This window comes from Aptenodytes forsteri, unplaced genomic scaffold, assembly GCF_000699145.1.
Source record: "Aptenodytes forsteri isolate BGI_AS27 unplaced genomic scaffold, ASM69914v1 Scaffold84, whole genome shotgun sequence".
Lineage (NCBI taxonomy): Eukaryota > Metazoa > Chordata > Aves > Sphenisciformes > Spheniscidae > Aptenodytes > Aptenodytes forsteri.
The window spans coordinates 944,293-961,036 of record NW_008795492.1 but is presented as its reverse complement, the minus strand read 5'-3'; the positions used below and the strand labels follow the sequence as shown (position 1 = coordinate 961,036).

Genomic DNA, 16,744 nt, shown 5'->3' with positions numbered 1-16,744 from the left:
CGCAGTGGAGCCGGGGCGCGGAGCCGGCCCTGCGGAGGTGTTGGCTGTACCTGCCTCGAGAAGAGTGCTGAAAAACCGCCCTTCTCGCCACTGAGAGCAAGTCCAAATGCGTTTCCACTCATGAGCGTTACGTTACTTTTTATTGTCATCATCTTCTGACAGAAACATACCTTTGTGTGTGTTTGTGCTGCCAGTAGGGCCAAAAGCATCGGCTTATTGCAATAGTGTCACGGCCTCTGGTTTACCATGCGGTAACCTGCACCCTGCGTGGATGCAGCTTTGTGGGTTATCCTGGTAAGGGAGTTAGATTATTGCCTTGGGAAAGCGGAGAGGTGGCAATGTTACTGCTATTATGCAAGTTCAATGAATAGAAAACTTCTGTTATCAGAGTCCAATTCTAAGAGCAAAAGTCTTGGTCTTTTCCCAAGTCTGAGAGCAGTGAGACTGATCAGGAAGCTGAGAGACCAGCACCATAGTTCTGCGGTGCCTGAATGGGGTTCTCTTCATTTAGTGCTTTATAATGCCTTAAAGTAGGTATTTTGCATTAAAACGGCCATTTTAAATGTAGGAATAAAGTTGCTTATTCTAATATAACTCAGCTGAGGCATCTGTAGTACACATGGAGATCCCTGGCATCACTACTTCCTAATTACAATGGTAGGATGGTAAACCTGCTGAGTTTGGCTGTAAGAATTTTCTGTATTGTGTTATCTGTAAGATTTTTTTCATATCAGGTCCATTGTCCTCCTTTATTTTTCTCATCCTGACTCAGTAATCTATGTGGGTCATGCCCTGCTTTTGCCTTTTTTTTTTTTTTTGAAAGTGGAGCCAGTAATACTTAGCAATGTCCTGGGGATTTAATTGCTTATAGAGGAATTCAAGTTGAAAAGCACTATTATATACTAATAGAAATAATAGTTAATTGTGTGCAAACATCTGCATTTTACTTACATTAAAGTATTTAAAATTATTATTTTGGTCAAAAATCTTTTTGATTAATCATTTGATTTTGATTTTACTTACAAAAAAGTAAAGGGTTCTTTTATCACTGAGAACCCTGAACTTGACTTAAAGCCAAGATGAGGCTCTAAAGTTCTCACTTGTTTTTAAAGATTAGATACCGTGTTAAACTAATGTTTGTTGTAATTTTTATTGTTTCAAACCAGAATCAGTTTTCTTCTACCTTTAGAAACTAATGTTTGTTTAGGAGAAAAATAAATATGTTTTTAAAGTCTTCTGGATAAATGTTGTACTTCTTTTTACTTTTAGAGTATGAAGCAGAACAACCTCCGTTTCCAGATGTTTCTGAATCAAAACATGGATCTGTGAGTATAGTTCAAGTAAAAAAATCTGCATAGGGCTGGCTTTAAAAGATTTTAAATAACCAAATGGGAAAATTAGGTACCCGCAGAGTAGACTGATTCATAAAATGAAAACAAAACTACATTTTGCAAACAACTTTTGTGAATCAACAAATGTAATATTCCAAATCATTGCTTTTATTTAAAGCAACTTGGGTAGCACTATCCTAAAATTAGATTACCAGCTGTGTTTGGTTTGTACATCTCGCTGTCTTTTTCCTGTGACTGCTTCGTAGGCAGGACTCTGAAGTATGCAAGGATCTCCTTTGGGTGGTGTTGCAAGCAGACTGAGCACTGAAATACACAGGAGAGGCAAGCAAGTGCAGCAGAGGGGTTATGCCCCAATTTCACATATGTGATCGGTCACTTAGATGTAGCCATTGAAATTAGTGGAATTAAACCTGATCAAAGTTGTTTGAAGTCTAATTTTGACCAAATAAATTCAGTCTAGGAAGACTTGCTTGGCAGACTTAAGAAAGACAAACCGCTTTAAATCTTTGTCCCCAGCAGTTCTAGGAGCAGCAAAATTAATTCTTTTGGGCATCACATACAGAGTTAGCTTTCATTTAAATTAGGCATTTTTGTAGATGTTTTATCTTATTATTCTGTATTTAGGTTACTTTGTTATTTTAAAACTATTTTAAGACGTTGTAGTTTAAATTGTCTGACAGTTGGTTTGTTTAGACCTATCCTGTTTCCCCAAATGAAACTGGCTTCATTACAGGCTGTTATTGAATTTGAATAGTGAACTCTGCTTGGGGCATTAGTCTGGGCATAATATATTGATATATTTGAGCATCAGAATGAAATATTGTACCTTTTTATGTTGATGCACTTTTTTTTTAATTTCCAAAAAGATCATTTTTTGAATCTTGCATATATTAAAAAGGAGTCTCTCTGCAGTCATTGACATGCAGTGTATTATAAGTGTAGTGGCCTGATCCCACCACCAGCTTTTCAGTAGCTCATAAATCCAACTGAATTTTAAAGTGAAACTGTTGAGATGACATAGTTTTCATAACATGTTTTCATAGCAAACTGTAATGGTGGTGCATTCTTGGGGATAATAGGAGGTATCTGCCTTTCTATAACAGGTGTAGCTCAGTGTCTGTTAGGAGTATTCCCCTGGCTCACTGTAACAGTTCCTGCACTCGTAAAAACTATACATAAAATTGCGGACTATTTTTTTCATGGTATCCATAATTGTTTCTGTATGGGGAAACTTAAGATTTGGATTTGCATCTGCTCTGAAGTTGTCTGTTTGTGCTTTGTTTATAAGGAAAGTTTCTTTTCTTTAAAAGGTAAGTGTCAGGACTTCTGAACAATACAGAAACAAATATATAAGCTTCTGAGTGGAAAAATACTTATTCAGAAAATGTTGCCAATTTTAATTTATAAAGAATTACTATTTCTTACAATGGCTAACATATTTTTTAAATTGCGATATCTCACCATATTCTCTTAAAAGCAGTCATATACCTTCTGTTAGGTTTGGATGCTTTTGTTGTGCTGGAAACTGCAGAATTTTTTAAAGTGTAATTCTTTCTTTTAAAGTACTCGGGAAATACGGAAATAATTTAATATTTGAATTAGAAATTATAATTCCATATATTTTTAAATGACCTTATAATTTTTCCTGTTGAATTGGCTTCTATATTTTTTTACAGTCTGATTGTGGTATTTATATAGGTTACATTTATCTTGAACAGGTGTCTTTGGAAGCAGGAATATTGCAGCCATTACATATGGAACAATTTTATTCAGCCCCTGCAGCTGATACTGTTGTCCAACAGTTGCTTCCCATATCTGAGGCAGCCGCCTTTCCAGAACCACCTGATCCAAAAACGTGTAAGTAGGAATATATTATCTTGAACCCTGCTGTGATTATTCTTCTTGCATTTGGCAAGGGTTTGTCATTTGTTGAATTTAAAGTGTTAACAGCTACAACACCTTTTCCTAAGTGGAATTTGCATGATTAGTCCCCTGGTCTGTAAACAGGGAGCCAGCTTGGCCACTTGGTCAATGGAGAAAGCTCAAATGGTGCCTTACAAATCAGTACTATTGTCTAGCTGTTAAGGTAGCTCTGTTCTCTTCTGAATAAGTAACTTTTTATTTAGCCACTTAAATCAGAGAAAGGCAAGCATTTCTTCCTCGGATTTAATAATGCAAAACTGGGATCAATAAACTAAATAAACAATTGAGTTTGAAAACTGCTTTCAAAATATTATCTTTGCCTGTCTGATTACAAATTAGAATGGAAACAGCTCTAAAGTTTTGTTCTTCCATTTTTATCAATTTCTATACTTTATAAAAGTTACCAAGTAGCAATATATTTTTATTATGCATTTTAGCCCTCCTTTTTGTCTTTTCTTCTCTTCCATTCATTCTTGCTCATTAGGAATTCCTGTTGCTAGTCAGAAGCAGTGTTACCCTTGGCTTTTATATATATAGTGTCCTTCCAATTATGAACATTTTCTGGCAGAATATGAACCAATTAAAGGTATAAAGCAGAGAATAAATTCAGTGTTTCAGCTGTGTTGCCAGAAGAGAACACTTCTATGACTTAATCTTTACTGACCACACGAAAACCTGAATACTTACTGAATGGCAGGCAATCTGGCTTTAAATCAAGGACAGCACTTCAGCCAATAAGCCACCCCTGCTTGTCTAGGATCCTAACAGGTTTTGTTTTGTTCACCTTTCTGAGGGAAGTGCTCTTATGGCTTCATACAGGGTCATGCTCCCTGTTCCCCCTGGCCCAGTGAACTTGAGTTCCTCCATGTGCAGTGTCTTCATCAGAAGGGGTAGAAGGCTCCTCCACTTAACCCAGTTTATAAGTTGGTGGTGAAAGGTCCTGTTAGGGAAGATGGAGATGTGGGGAAAAGCTGAGACGGAAACAGAGCTTGAGTCTCTCAGTTGAGCAAGCATGTAGCCATTAAGCTATACGTAGAACATGGGCAGTAACACTGCTGTTTTTTGGTGATGCTGACTGCAGCTGCTTTCTTCTGCATGGAACTCAGTGATGCCAATGTGTGTGAGCACGTAGGAAGTATGGTAAGTAGACCTCATGTAAGGGCAGTGCAGTCAAACATAAGAGAGAGATGCTAACCCAGACAGCCCTCTCAAGGTGGAAAAATTTGGTATATGGAGTCACGTTCAAATTTCTGAAGGATCTGGCAAGTAGGAAGTAATTATGAGAAAGAAATCACAGCACCACTACAATAGAACATTTGTTTTTTCCTCTGTCTAGAAATTCAGTTTTATGACCAACTCTGTTACTGCAGATTGTAAAGGGCATGAGTATAGATACCAAAAGTGGTCTAGCTGTAGCAGGACTGACTTCAGTGCAGACTAATTTACTTTTCTTTCTGTCAGGGTAAATTAGTCCACATTGCTTTTCATTTCCGTGGCTAAACTGCTTCTGGTGTCTGAGTTTACTCATTTAAAACTAAATCTGATGTCTCTGAGGCACACTGTAGTTTGCAGTGTTGATGCACCTTTAGTTTGAAATTTACTCAAGTTTATGTTGTCTTGGCTGAAGAGAAGTGAAGACATATCCATGGCTGTATCGGAACTGAATGAATCTGTTTACTTCAATCTGTGATGGTATTGATAAAAATGACTGATACTTAGTTATGATATCTAATGTTTGTCTTTTTGTGAAATCTAAGTGCTTGCCTGTAAGTGAAGGCTGTACTGTTTTGCTTAGGTTCTCCTCAAGAATACTTAGAGTATTACATATTTCCAGTACTTTTACCCGGAATGGCTGAGCTTCTGCATCAAGCAAAGAAGGAAAAGTGTTTTGAGGTTAGTTTTTAGTTTTCAGTTCAAATCATTGGCAGGAAGTTACAGCCTTTTATTTTACAGGCAGTATTTCTTTATTTGGTCTTTTGCAAGAAAACCAACCACAATAACATGAAATAACATATCATGAGTTGTTTTGGATCTAGTCTTGAATGTTGTTCTCTCCAGTAATTCAGAACAGATTGCATACTACACACACTTGATCATTATGACAATCTCTAAATCACAACAAATCCTCCTTAAATATCCAGTTGTATCTAGCCTAAATAATGTTGTATCTTAGAGAAACAGGCTTCCTTTCAGATTACTACGCATCACTCATTTGAGGGTGACGTAAAGAACTTGAATTTTACTTCATTACTGAATTATTTTTGCTGGTCTGGCACCCTAATAGAGGTACATTTTGTATTTTAGCTTTTTAACATGCTGTGTAAATTACATTTAATTAGAAAGCAGGATATTCAGCATTAATGACCTTATAAAAATCGTACATTTTAAAAATAATTGTTTGCTACATATATCTTTATAAATTTGTTTTCAGTGTGCGTAAACATACCTAGAGAGACATTCCTCATTGTATATAGGGAATGCTTAAAAAAGCATTAGAACTGGTGCAAAATAAAGCTCATTGTATCACCATAGCCTAACTCACAGACCCCCAGCAATAGATTAGGTACTAGGAGTTGTGGGGTCTTCCATCATTTCTGCTATTTTCTCCAACCATGGAAGTAATTTTTTTTTCTATTTCTTTCCTGCTTTCTGCCTGCCATCCACACTTTCCAATGTAAAGCTTACTTGTAGCTTCATAACATAAAGAGCAATTAATATAAATGACAATGAAAATATCTCCCTTTTTCTACATGATACACATCTGAGAAATACAGTCTGTGCTCTTGGGATTGTAGATTAAAACGATAGTGAAGCGAGGAGGACTTTGTGTTACTAGTGGGTTATTAATCATCTTAGGTCTTGATTTACCTCCTCTCCAACTACTGACATTGAATTCCTGTTATAGGCATGTGTATATATGATAACAGACATTGTAGAACAATTTGTAAAAATTACATGTGTGCTATTTGCCACTGACCTATACATGCCTGGCACAGTCAAAAATACACAAAGCATACCATGCTTGACTGGACACCCCAAACTTGCATTTCAAATCCAAATCTGTACATTTAATAACAGTAAGTTATTTCAATTTTTGCTCAGTCTTCACAAGATTTGTGTGTGTCTGTAAACTGATTGATTTATAGATGTCTGTATATGTATTTATAATCTGTGATTAATACAGGTAAAGTAGGAAAATGGTTCATTTACATGTCGTTATGGCATGACATCTCTGTACATCATTCCTGCCATCACATTTACATTACCTAGTCAAGAACGGATTGAACATATGTATTATTCATCACACTTTTAATGAAATCTATATTGATTCATTTTTTTTTAAAGGAAGCACATATCCTTTACAGGAAAAAGGCATGTCTTACAACTGGCTTAAAATACAGTCCTTGATAGATGTTACATATTTCTGAAGGCAATAAAACAGCACTTAGTACAAAAATATGAGAATTCTTAGAAATATTTCAGTTTCAAACTTAGGACAAATCTAAGATTACTTTGTTTTTAATCTGAGAAATTTTGCAGAGCTTCAGTGGTATATAGATTAGAAAGTATCTGTTCTGAAAATGGATTTTGTATGGGTCTGTGTGTTGCTTTATAGCAAACTAATAAAAACAATTATTTTCTAATGTATAGAAACTTCATAAAAATGAGCACATCTTATCAAAAAGACACTAAGTGATTTTTGTTGTTATATGAAGAGATGTCCTGCTATTGGGGAACCAAGTTTAGGGAAGCAAGCTTATGTCAGATGATCATTTTCTACTGTGACATCATTTCTTCCTCCTTTTGAACAATAACTGGTAAAACAATAGCTCTTTATACTTGCCATATAACTGAATATTTGTGTTCTTTTCCGTTACTGTCCAGGTGCTTGTACTTGGACATTCTGTTTCCTTATCTGGCTTAAATACGTAATTTCTAATTATACTTTTGTCTCATAAGAAATGTGTTGTTCCATATGGATTTGGAGAAAAAAACATGATATAATTTGTATTAAAATGGTTAGTGCAATAACTGGAACTGATTTTTAGTATCAAAAACAGAGCCCTTAGACACACAGAGAAAGTTAGAGACAGGGAGAAAGGATCTTGTGATAAACACACCAGAAGATAGCTTCAAAAAATAGGAGGCGAACAAAGAGTAGAAAGATTCATGGAATTCATGAGAGAACAAGAGAAGAACATGATTAATTGTGATTAAGCTAACTGAAACCATGAAGGATGAGAACAGAATACTGGGTTTGAATTTTGGCTAGACTTGGGTCATTAAAGCCTGTAAAGGGCAGCTGTATAGTATAAACCAGTGGAAGAAAAGTGGAAGAAGCACTGGAAGAAAGGGAGGAATAATCAAACTGTCTGCAGTCAACGTTGAATGAGCCTGGGAGAAGAGAGAGGGAATTGCGAGGGAAAATGAAGAGTGGGTTTTTGATGAGAGGGGCTAAAGGTTTTCATGTTTTGAAGGGGAATTAAGATGAATGAGAAGAGAATGAAAAATTAAGTAGGAGAGTTGTTTAGCAATTGAAATTGTAGTAAGGGAGATCAGATCATGGGCCCAACAGAGGAATTCAAGGAAGAGATCAGAAAAGATGCATCCGTGTCTGGAAAGGAAGAATTGTAGAATCGGGTGGGAAAGTCAGGAAAGGGAGACGGTTATGCTGCAAGTAGTCATTTGTTTGGGAAAGAAATCTGCAAGGTCTTATTTATAAGGTGATATAGAAACATAACTTAAACATTTCATTTAAAATAGGCTCTCGCATTATGTAGTGCATATTAAAAATCTGAAAAGCAAAAACCTAGAAAAACCACCAGCTGCTAGATATATTTGCAGACTTCAAACTGACATAAATATGAGAACGATCTGCAGAAGCTTCATTTTTAAATTAGAGATGAAAGAAGCCTATTAGGTTGCCCAGTGTATTCCCTTGCTGATTTTTTTTTCCCTACCATAACTTCTCCTGTGCTTTATCCTATCTGCTGTCAAATGTTTCCAGGGGAAAGACTATTTTCTTAAATCTTTTCTCTCATGAGAACTAACTAATGCATTCATTTTTCAGCATTAAAACTGAGCAATGTTTAAATATTTTTATTAGCATAACTCTGATTTTTCTTTCTGGTTAGCAATCACAGAAGGAGGATGCTGTATGGAATATATATATATGGAATATATACAGAATATATATTCTGTAATGGAATATATTATATTTAAAAGTATGATAGATCAGGGAAATTGAATGGAAGAAGGTTTCCTAATGACTTTGCCATCTCCCTATCACCAGTATTTTTGCATGATTATTACCAAGCACATCATATTTAAACTGAAAAATGGAAAATTAATTCTGAACATAAATAGTTTATAAACACATCTGCAGGTTAACAATGCACATTGTGCAGATATTTCCTGTGTTTGTCCTGATTCATGTAGCATAGGAGGAATATGTCAAAGGCAGGTCAATTTATGTCATTTTTTCCCTTCTATAAATGTTGACTGCTGTGCAACTAATGATTTAATTCACTAGCAAAGCAAACTGTTTCCTGGCAAAAAATTAACAAAATAAAAAAATATTCAGCTTGACCGAATTCTTCCCTGATAAGTTCACTGGCTCTAACAAGGATAAAGCAAGATGAATTTGATTCCTTTGGTGATGACTGTTTTGACAACGCTGTTCTGATCGTTTTTTCCCATTGCAAAGGAAAAGCAATTTACTTAAAACAGATTAAATTACAGCTGCTAGATTAAATTGAATTTTGTTGTCAAAGTATAGAATTTATTCTCTGAAACAATTCACTAAGTAATGGAACCCAGTTTCATACTGTAATTGAGAATATCTGTAGAAAGACGATCAGACTCTGCTATTTGTTTTCAGATTCTGTTCAAGTCAAAATTTGTCCATTTAACATCTGAAAAGGCCTGTAGAAAGCTCTCCAGTGAAGGTGTTGGTCTCTTAAAGCTTAGGTGTTTGGCTTCTCGGAACAGTATCTGGTATTAATATGACAAGTGTGAAAATTCCTTAAGGAGATGTGTTTCTTCGCAGGCAAGCACTCTAATGGAGCGCTACATGAACCCCAAAGCTTTTGTTGTCATGAAACAGATCATAAAGGCACATGGGGTTCAGGACTGATAATTGTTTTGCAATGTTCTCTTTTTCTGTTCTTCTGCTTTTGTTTTTAAAGTTCTTTTTCTTTTCTGTGGGAGTCAGTCTGTATGTCTACCAAGGATAAGATACACTTAGAAAAGTAAGAGCTTTCCTGGGTATCATCTAGGAATGCCATGCAGTCTAGCTCTAAACTTCACATCTGTCATCCCCTAGCTACATGACTACCCTGTATTCTTCACTGTGCAGTCAGCACCTCACATAATATTCCTCTTCCACTTCACCTGTGGCTGAAGTAATACACTGACACCCAAATTATGCCATGTGCTAAGACCCCAAAGTGAAAGAATTATGCCATGTAGAGCACTTTTTTTCTGCCTCTCTGTTCACATCCCCCAGTCCTTTTTGCATCATATTCTTGTAGCACATGGAGATGGTGAGATTAATGCATAGAATAAAGTCATTCATCATGCATTAAATTTCCAGTTACATATTTATTGTATTTTTCTTAGCAAGTGGTAGTAGTACCTTAATTTCTTACATTTTAATCAAGACTCCAGCCTCTTTTGTGACATTTAGCAGTTTCACAAATGTGTTTGACCAGTGTGAATTGTTTTCCTAAAAAGTAATAATTGCAGTTGAATCTCCCATTTGACAGGATAAGTATTACCTTCTGGATGGGAGCTGGGCTTTCTCTTAGCTAAATGGCTGCTATTTTGATAAAGCACTCAGTGTCTCTGTTCTGCAGGGGCTTAATGTCTTTTAGTGTTCACTCTCTGGCTGTGTACATCCATAACACATCTCACATAAAAGGGGTTCAGAAGATATTAGTCAAGCTCTTCTGTTATTCTGACCAGAAGTCTATGTTATATTCTCCACATCATGGTTTCTCTGGTTTGTGATAAACAGAATAAGCACCCGTACTCATTTATACATTCAATCTGTGAAGATGGAACATGGAGAGGAAATCTCTAAGAAAAGGAAGGCCCTAATCAATTCTGTATTGACCAAAATTCATGCTTTGAATTTTGAACTCAAGACGTATTTTACAGCATGCAGTGCTGTCCAGCTAAACAGGTACTGGCTGCATGAGTCACTAAGGCTAACCCGCTGCAAAACATTTTGCAAAATTCTCTTTGGTGGTGAAGTCTTAGAACTGGGAGCAAAGGGCACAAATGTTTTGCTCCGAAGCTCCAGGTTTTGAACTTTTTACCTGATTCTCTGTAATGTCCATGGTATCTGTGTTGTGGATATACATGTACCTTGTTTCTGCCTTCCTTTCTGGACTACCCAACAGACGATTTTGTCCGAGTAGCCATACAATACTCTGCTGTGTCTGTGTCTTAAGTATTCACAACGCCTTTAAGCTGGTTCCATGCAGGAAGAAACAATATTCCATCAATGTTCCTTCTGTGCCTTGGAAGCAATGAAGTATTTTAAGTATGATAAAGAACTTTGAACAAAATGGCAAGTAATTTACAGCATATTTTCCTATATGAGTTCTGTTAATTTCTTTGCAATGAGATTGGCACTTAGAAAGAACACCATTCTGAGATATCTGTTATAGCCATACTGCAGCAAATATCCAGATAGTATATGTAGAATTTTCTCACTCATTGTTTGACTTGACTTGAAAGCATTCCACAAAACTTCTAAAATTTTGTCTGAGCCACTGACTGTTGGCAGTAGCAATATTAAAGTAGACAGAGCAATGTACTGTATATTTTATTTAATAAAAGCAGTCAATTTAGCTTCTGTTCCTCTCCAGTAGTAAAAACATGTGACCAATCCAAAGACAATAAATAATTTGAAACTATCTTCTATCTTTAGAGAAAAAGGACAAAATTTATTGCCTGTGATTTCCTGACTGAGTGGTTATACAAGTAAGTTAATCGTGGCTTTTACTATTCAATTATGCTCAGTGATTCAAAGGCATTAATTTGCAAATAGAATAGCTACAATTTAAATTAATATGAGTTGTTTTCTTTTTTTTTTTTTGTTATCAGCAAGAACCCAAAGAGGAAAGATGAGTCATTCACAGAATTCTTTTCCATTCCTTTTGTTAACGACTGGCTAAAGGACCAGTAAGTTATTGCAGTACTCGGAGTAACCTTTTCTCCTTTTATTCTTTTTCCCCTGCTATTCCAAAAAAGTAAGAGAGCTTCAATGTGTTACAGTTGTGCCCTCTAAATGCCCTTTACTGCGTGCAACAAAGAACTGGGTGATGCTTTCTAACTTGGTAGTGTATTAATTACAAGGTATTTTGTACCAGAATTGTTCACAGAGAAATTAATTTAGAATTCTTAAACATTTTAATTGTAGAGTGCAGGGCATTCAAATAGTCTGGTAGTATTAAGAGTATCTTTGTACTAAGGAGCAGAGGAGTGTTTTCAATGCTGCTTCCTACTATGGAAGTCTTTGAGGATATACAGTCTAGAAATTCTTCCTCTAACTGTAAGCAGCTGTTTTAAAAATACCTGTAATAATCCTTGGCGTCAGGATGCATTTCTGCAGACGTTTATGACTTTGCATGTGAGAAATGAACACTTGTTTTGGCAGCCTCAATCATATATTCCTCATTATTCCTGTAGAACCAAGCTACACAGTAGTTTTGAAAGAAATGTTACTGCCCTTGAAACTGCATTTTGGTTTAAAATGTAGCTGTTGTAGGAGAAAAGAAGAAAAGTAAAGTGATAGTCCACAGTGAGAGAATAAGAAAATTACAGAGGTCAGATTTTAAAGAAAAGTTTCAATTTGAAAACTTAATTGGAGGCTAGGTTGGTGGTTGGTGAAAACTTAGAGATTAATATCTTTGTAGATATGTTTAGTTCATTACACTATGTAAGTGGAAATTGAGCTTTCTTGAACTCTTGTCATGTGAAACTTAGAACCTTGAGTCACTGATCCAGCAGGAGGAAAGCTCCTTGACATTCACAGGTCTTTGGAGAAAAGCTGGTGATCATGGCACGAACAGTTAACTTTGACCACATGACTACCTTTAAGATAGTTAAAGTTGTGTAGGAAGTTTCTGCAGTAAGAGATGGACATCTTTGGAGCGTGACCCATTTCATCTCAACTCCGATACCTTCAGGTACCTGCTACTGCATCGTACTGCCCAGCCGCTGTTGTTCAAACCTACCACTGGTGGGACACTTCTAACAGTTTCATTCTGTAGATCACTAGGTCTGGTCAACAAGATTCCCATTTAAGGCAGTGAATTTTTAGTTTGGAAACCGATTATGAGCTGCAGTGAGGTTGTCATACTCATTTCTTAAGCATACTGAAGAGCCATCGATTAGTAAGGCAGTTTGTTACCACTGAATTGTGAGGATGGATATTTGTACCTAAGATAAGTATCTAAGATCACAGTTTTACAAACGTTTCTCTTGGAAGTAAAGCTGACCTAAATGGTACCCTGCTCTCTCCCGTTCTTCACCCCAACCTGCTTGTAGGCAACCTAGTATCACCTTATCTGTTTGGTAAGGTGCTTGGTTATTCTGATCAGGGACATCCTCCAAGTTAGAAATCTCTCTGCCAAAATGTGTGAGGAAGGTTTGTATAGCTATTTAAAATATAGATAATTTCTCCAATCTGGTTCACCTGGGAGCCTGACAAACCTTTGTATTGGCACAAATGAAGGATTAAAATGAAGGACTCAGGGCAAGGTGAAGAAAACAAACGAGCTGGTAAGATACAGAGGTGGTGGCAGGAACTGCTTAAGTCAGCTTTGCCAACAAGAGAAATACACTGTGGAATCACAGCCTGAATGACTCATAGCTTCTGTTAGTACTTGTGCTCCTAAATAACGTAGTGACAGCTCCACAAGGACACTGAAGTGTCAAAGTCCTACTTAAACTGATACACACTTGATCTTAAATCCTATAAACAAGTAGGCCTTTAAAAATAATTATTATTAAAAACCAACTTTTTGTGTAATTATCTTAAAATTACATATTTCTTAAATATTGCTTATGAAGTAAGCATTATTAGAGCAAAGTGAAAGATTGCAATATTAAATAAGAATAAAAATGAGAGAATTTTTAAATGTGATATCTGGAAGGACATAATAATAATGTAATTGATTCTATGCTTTTTATTGTCAATTCCATTTTTATTTGTAAAGGAGTTTTCTTTTTTTAACAGGAATTATGAATATGTAAGATACCATATGCTAAAAAGTGGTGGTCAAATTTTGATGGGAAACATCCTTATCCCAACTGTTTAGTTGGTATAATAAAGAAAAAGAAGTAAAAAGTGTTGCTGCAAATTTAAGGGGTAAACTCTTGTGTTGCTTTTTCAGTTACTTGTCTAAATTTGGAAAGCATTCTGAAAGGTCTGTTAAATAGGAATACATTTCTATACTGTGTTAAAATAGGGTTTATCAGTGCAAAGTGGTCTTCATACTTAAAAAAAGAAAACCAAACAAAAAAAACCCCAGAGGGATAAATTTTTCTTCTATCAGAGATCCAGCTTTTTTTAATATATTCCATACCTGAGTATTACTTTTTTGGCTCTCCTCCAGTGCCTCCAGTTTTTTCTTTGAAGCTCAATTTTTTTTAAGAATAGTCAAAGCCAGTTTTCTGAGCCTCACTCTCCGTATGATGTGTTTCTAAGTGAGATCTTGCAGCCCACTTTTCCTTTATAAGGAGACCCAAATGCTGCATCGGTTTCCAGAATTTTAAATGCAAACATTGTACCTTCAAAAGCTGGTTGCTGTAGATGAAGGAGCTTGTAAAATTTGAATTTGTTTCCAGCTTTAGTATTTATAGTAATTGCTATGACATCAGTAAATAAAAGCCTCAGTATAGTTACCTTGTCTTCCACTGGGTTCTGTATATTACCAGTAACACTGACAAAATATTGTATCCCATGGGAATCCTTGATTGCTGAAGCAGATTTCAAAAGCAATAGAAGGAGCAGTTTCAAGACTGACTAGTAATCTACATTTCACGTGCAGGAGAACACAAAACATTTCTGTTGTCTTAAAGGACAGCTGTACTTTTCAGAGGACACGAAACTGGAGTTTTAACAAGAAACTAACAAAAGTTTTTGGAAACTTGCTGAGATACTTACTGATGTCCCTATTCCTACATTCAAGACGGCTGATATAGCCAAGTAAAGTAAATAGAATTAGAGCCTTGACTGTTTTGTACTCCTATAAATATGCTAATGAGAACACAGTTGCCTTTTGTCAGCATTTACGAGTGGTGTTTCTGGTTGAATAGCAGTGAAGCTCAATTGCAAGTAACCAAACTCTATGTACTGAATCAGGGACAGGGAAAGAGAGTGATCTGTGTTTATGCCGATACCCCTTACATTTTACTTTTCTGGCATAGATAGGCTGAGTCTTTATTCTAGTATCATGGGAATATCATTACCCAACCTTCTTTAGCATATTAATGAAAGAAATATGAAGAAAACAATAAAAAATAGTTCCACTGCTCTGAAAAATACTGATATCATAAAAGTCTACTGTCACATGAATTTAATAATATGACAGTATTGTTCAAGTTCACCTTCAACCCTTATATTTAATGAAAGAGAATGCTGTAGGGATCTAGGTTAGGAATAAGCATAAGTATTTTCCTGGCTGTTGAAGGTCAGTCTTTGTATGCATATTTCACAGGGGTTACAGGAACTGAAGGTGTATTTTATAAATAAACAGTCATTGACAAGAATTTATTTATCTGCATTTTCTCATTTTCTATATAGAGGTATTTACTTGATACTTACTCAGTTCAGAAGGAGACATTTCCTGGTTTAATCTATCGGTGTGTACCAAAACAAATGTGCAGATACAGAGAAAATAAATTTATCATGGCTTTAATGAAGTGGACAGCTAAGATAGATATATGTATGTCTATAAATGATTACTAAATCTGAAGTAGTGGCTTTTTGCCCAATATCTGTATATACATATATGTACATTGATTTTATTTTTTTTTTTCCTCCCTCCCCCCCAATATTTGAATTAGGTGAAGTCTGCTGGTCTCAGCTGCCTTTACAGTTGACTTCATTGTCAGTTCTCAGATGGCCAATAGGGGTAATTTTGCACGGGTGACTGATTTCTTTCTTTCCACAATGTGCCTAGTTTCTACAGGCTTTGCTTTCTGCACACTGCTACATTTCACTGGTTTGTCTCTAAACCAGCCATGTTTAGAGTATATTTAATTTGCATTATGTTTTTTCTTTCATTTTCTTTAATAATTTGAGCTTTAAATTTTTTTTGGGGGGAGGGGTATGATGAGCAGCACATTTAATTGTAATAACAGGAAAGTCCAACAAATATGTCTGTATGGATGTTATTCTATGTGGATCCAAGTAAAGAATTGCCATTCCAGTAACGTGGCAGAATTCAAGTTAATGAAGGAGAAAATTTTGACTTAAAAAACTACAACTGTGTGTTGGAAAATTGCACAAAGTTTATACAATATTTATATTGTGTAATGGTGTTTTATGAGGTTGAGGTTTTATGGCTACAAATCCTGATGCAGTGTTGAAACTTGCCTTAATTATGTAAGACTATCAAAATGGCAATGAGAAAATTGAAAACATGTTAGTGGTTTGTGACATCTTCCTAATGTTGCTGTTAGAGCACTAATTGGAGATTATTTTTGCTGCTGTTAGTTTTTCATGTTTACAGGATACAAGGTCTGATCTAAAGTACACAAACATAGATGGAAATTTCCCCACTGACATGAGTGGACTTTGGAATAGGTCCATGTTTGGTTTCCTTCAGTCCAGGACCACAAACACTCTTACAGAATACATAAATATTGGTCCTACGAAAGAGAAAACTGAGGCAACACATTGTGACTTGCAAAATACATAGCAAGTATGCAAGCACAGAAGGAGGACTGAGTTTTATCATTAAAATGGATAAGTCCTCCACGAGTAGAGAGCATTTTAAGGGGCAAGGAAGCCACTATAATTTTCAGACAAAACTTAAGACGAAAGATTCTCGCTCTGTTATTATATTGGCATGTTCTCACTGCTAAGAATTCTTGCTGTGCTCTCTCTAATTCCTTTCACATTCTTGTTACCATTCATCTGTTCTGCCTCATTCTCCTGTCCATTGTATGATTCTGCCTCCCCACTTCCCAATTTTCTTATGTTGGTTCCACGCTATCTTTTCTTTTTACCACATCTTTTCTTCATTATAAATAGGTAAATAAGTAGAATCATAGAATCATAGAATCATTGAGGTTGGAAAAGACCTCTAAGATCATCGAGTCCAACCGTCAACCCAACACCACCATGCCCACTAAACCATGTCCCTAAGCGCCTCATCTACACGTCCTTTAAACACCTCCAGGGATGGGGACTCAACCACTTCCCTGGGCAGCCTGGTCCAATGTTT

The 16,744-nt window shown here is 36.0% G+C and overlaps 1 protein-coding gene across 1 annotated transcript in view; it reads left to right on the top strand.

The window, feature by feature from the left end:
• Window positions 1-1,273: 1,273 nt before the first annotated feature.
• Window positions 1,274-16,744, top strand: part of IQCK (IQ motif containing K) — a 44,555-nt gene continuing 29,084 nt past the window's right edge. The window contains exons 1-5 of the mRNA XM_019472670.1: window positions 1,274-1,325; window positions 3,071-3,209; window positions 5,071-5,168; window positions 11,215-11,267; window positions 11,391-11,468. Of these exons, the coding sequence (XP_019328215.1) occupies window positions 3,107-3,209; window positions 5,071-5,168; window positions 11,215-11,267; window positions 11,391-11,468 (332 nt within the window). The 5' untranslated portion in view covers window positions 1,274-1,325; window positions 3,071-3,106. The remainder of the gene's footprint in view (window positions 1,326-3,070; window positions 3,210-5,070; window positions 5,169-11,214; window positions 11,268-11,390; window positions 11,469-16,744) is intronic.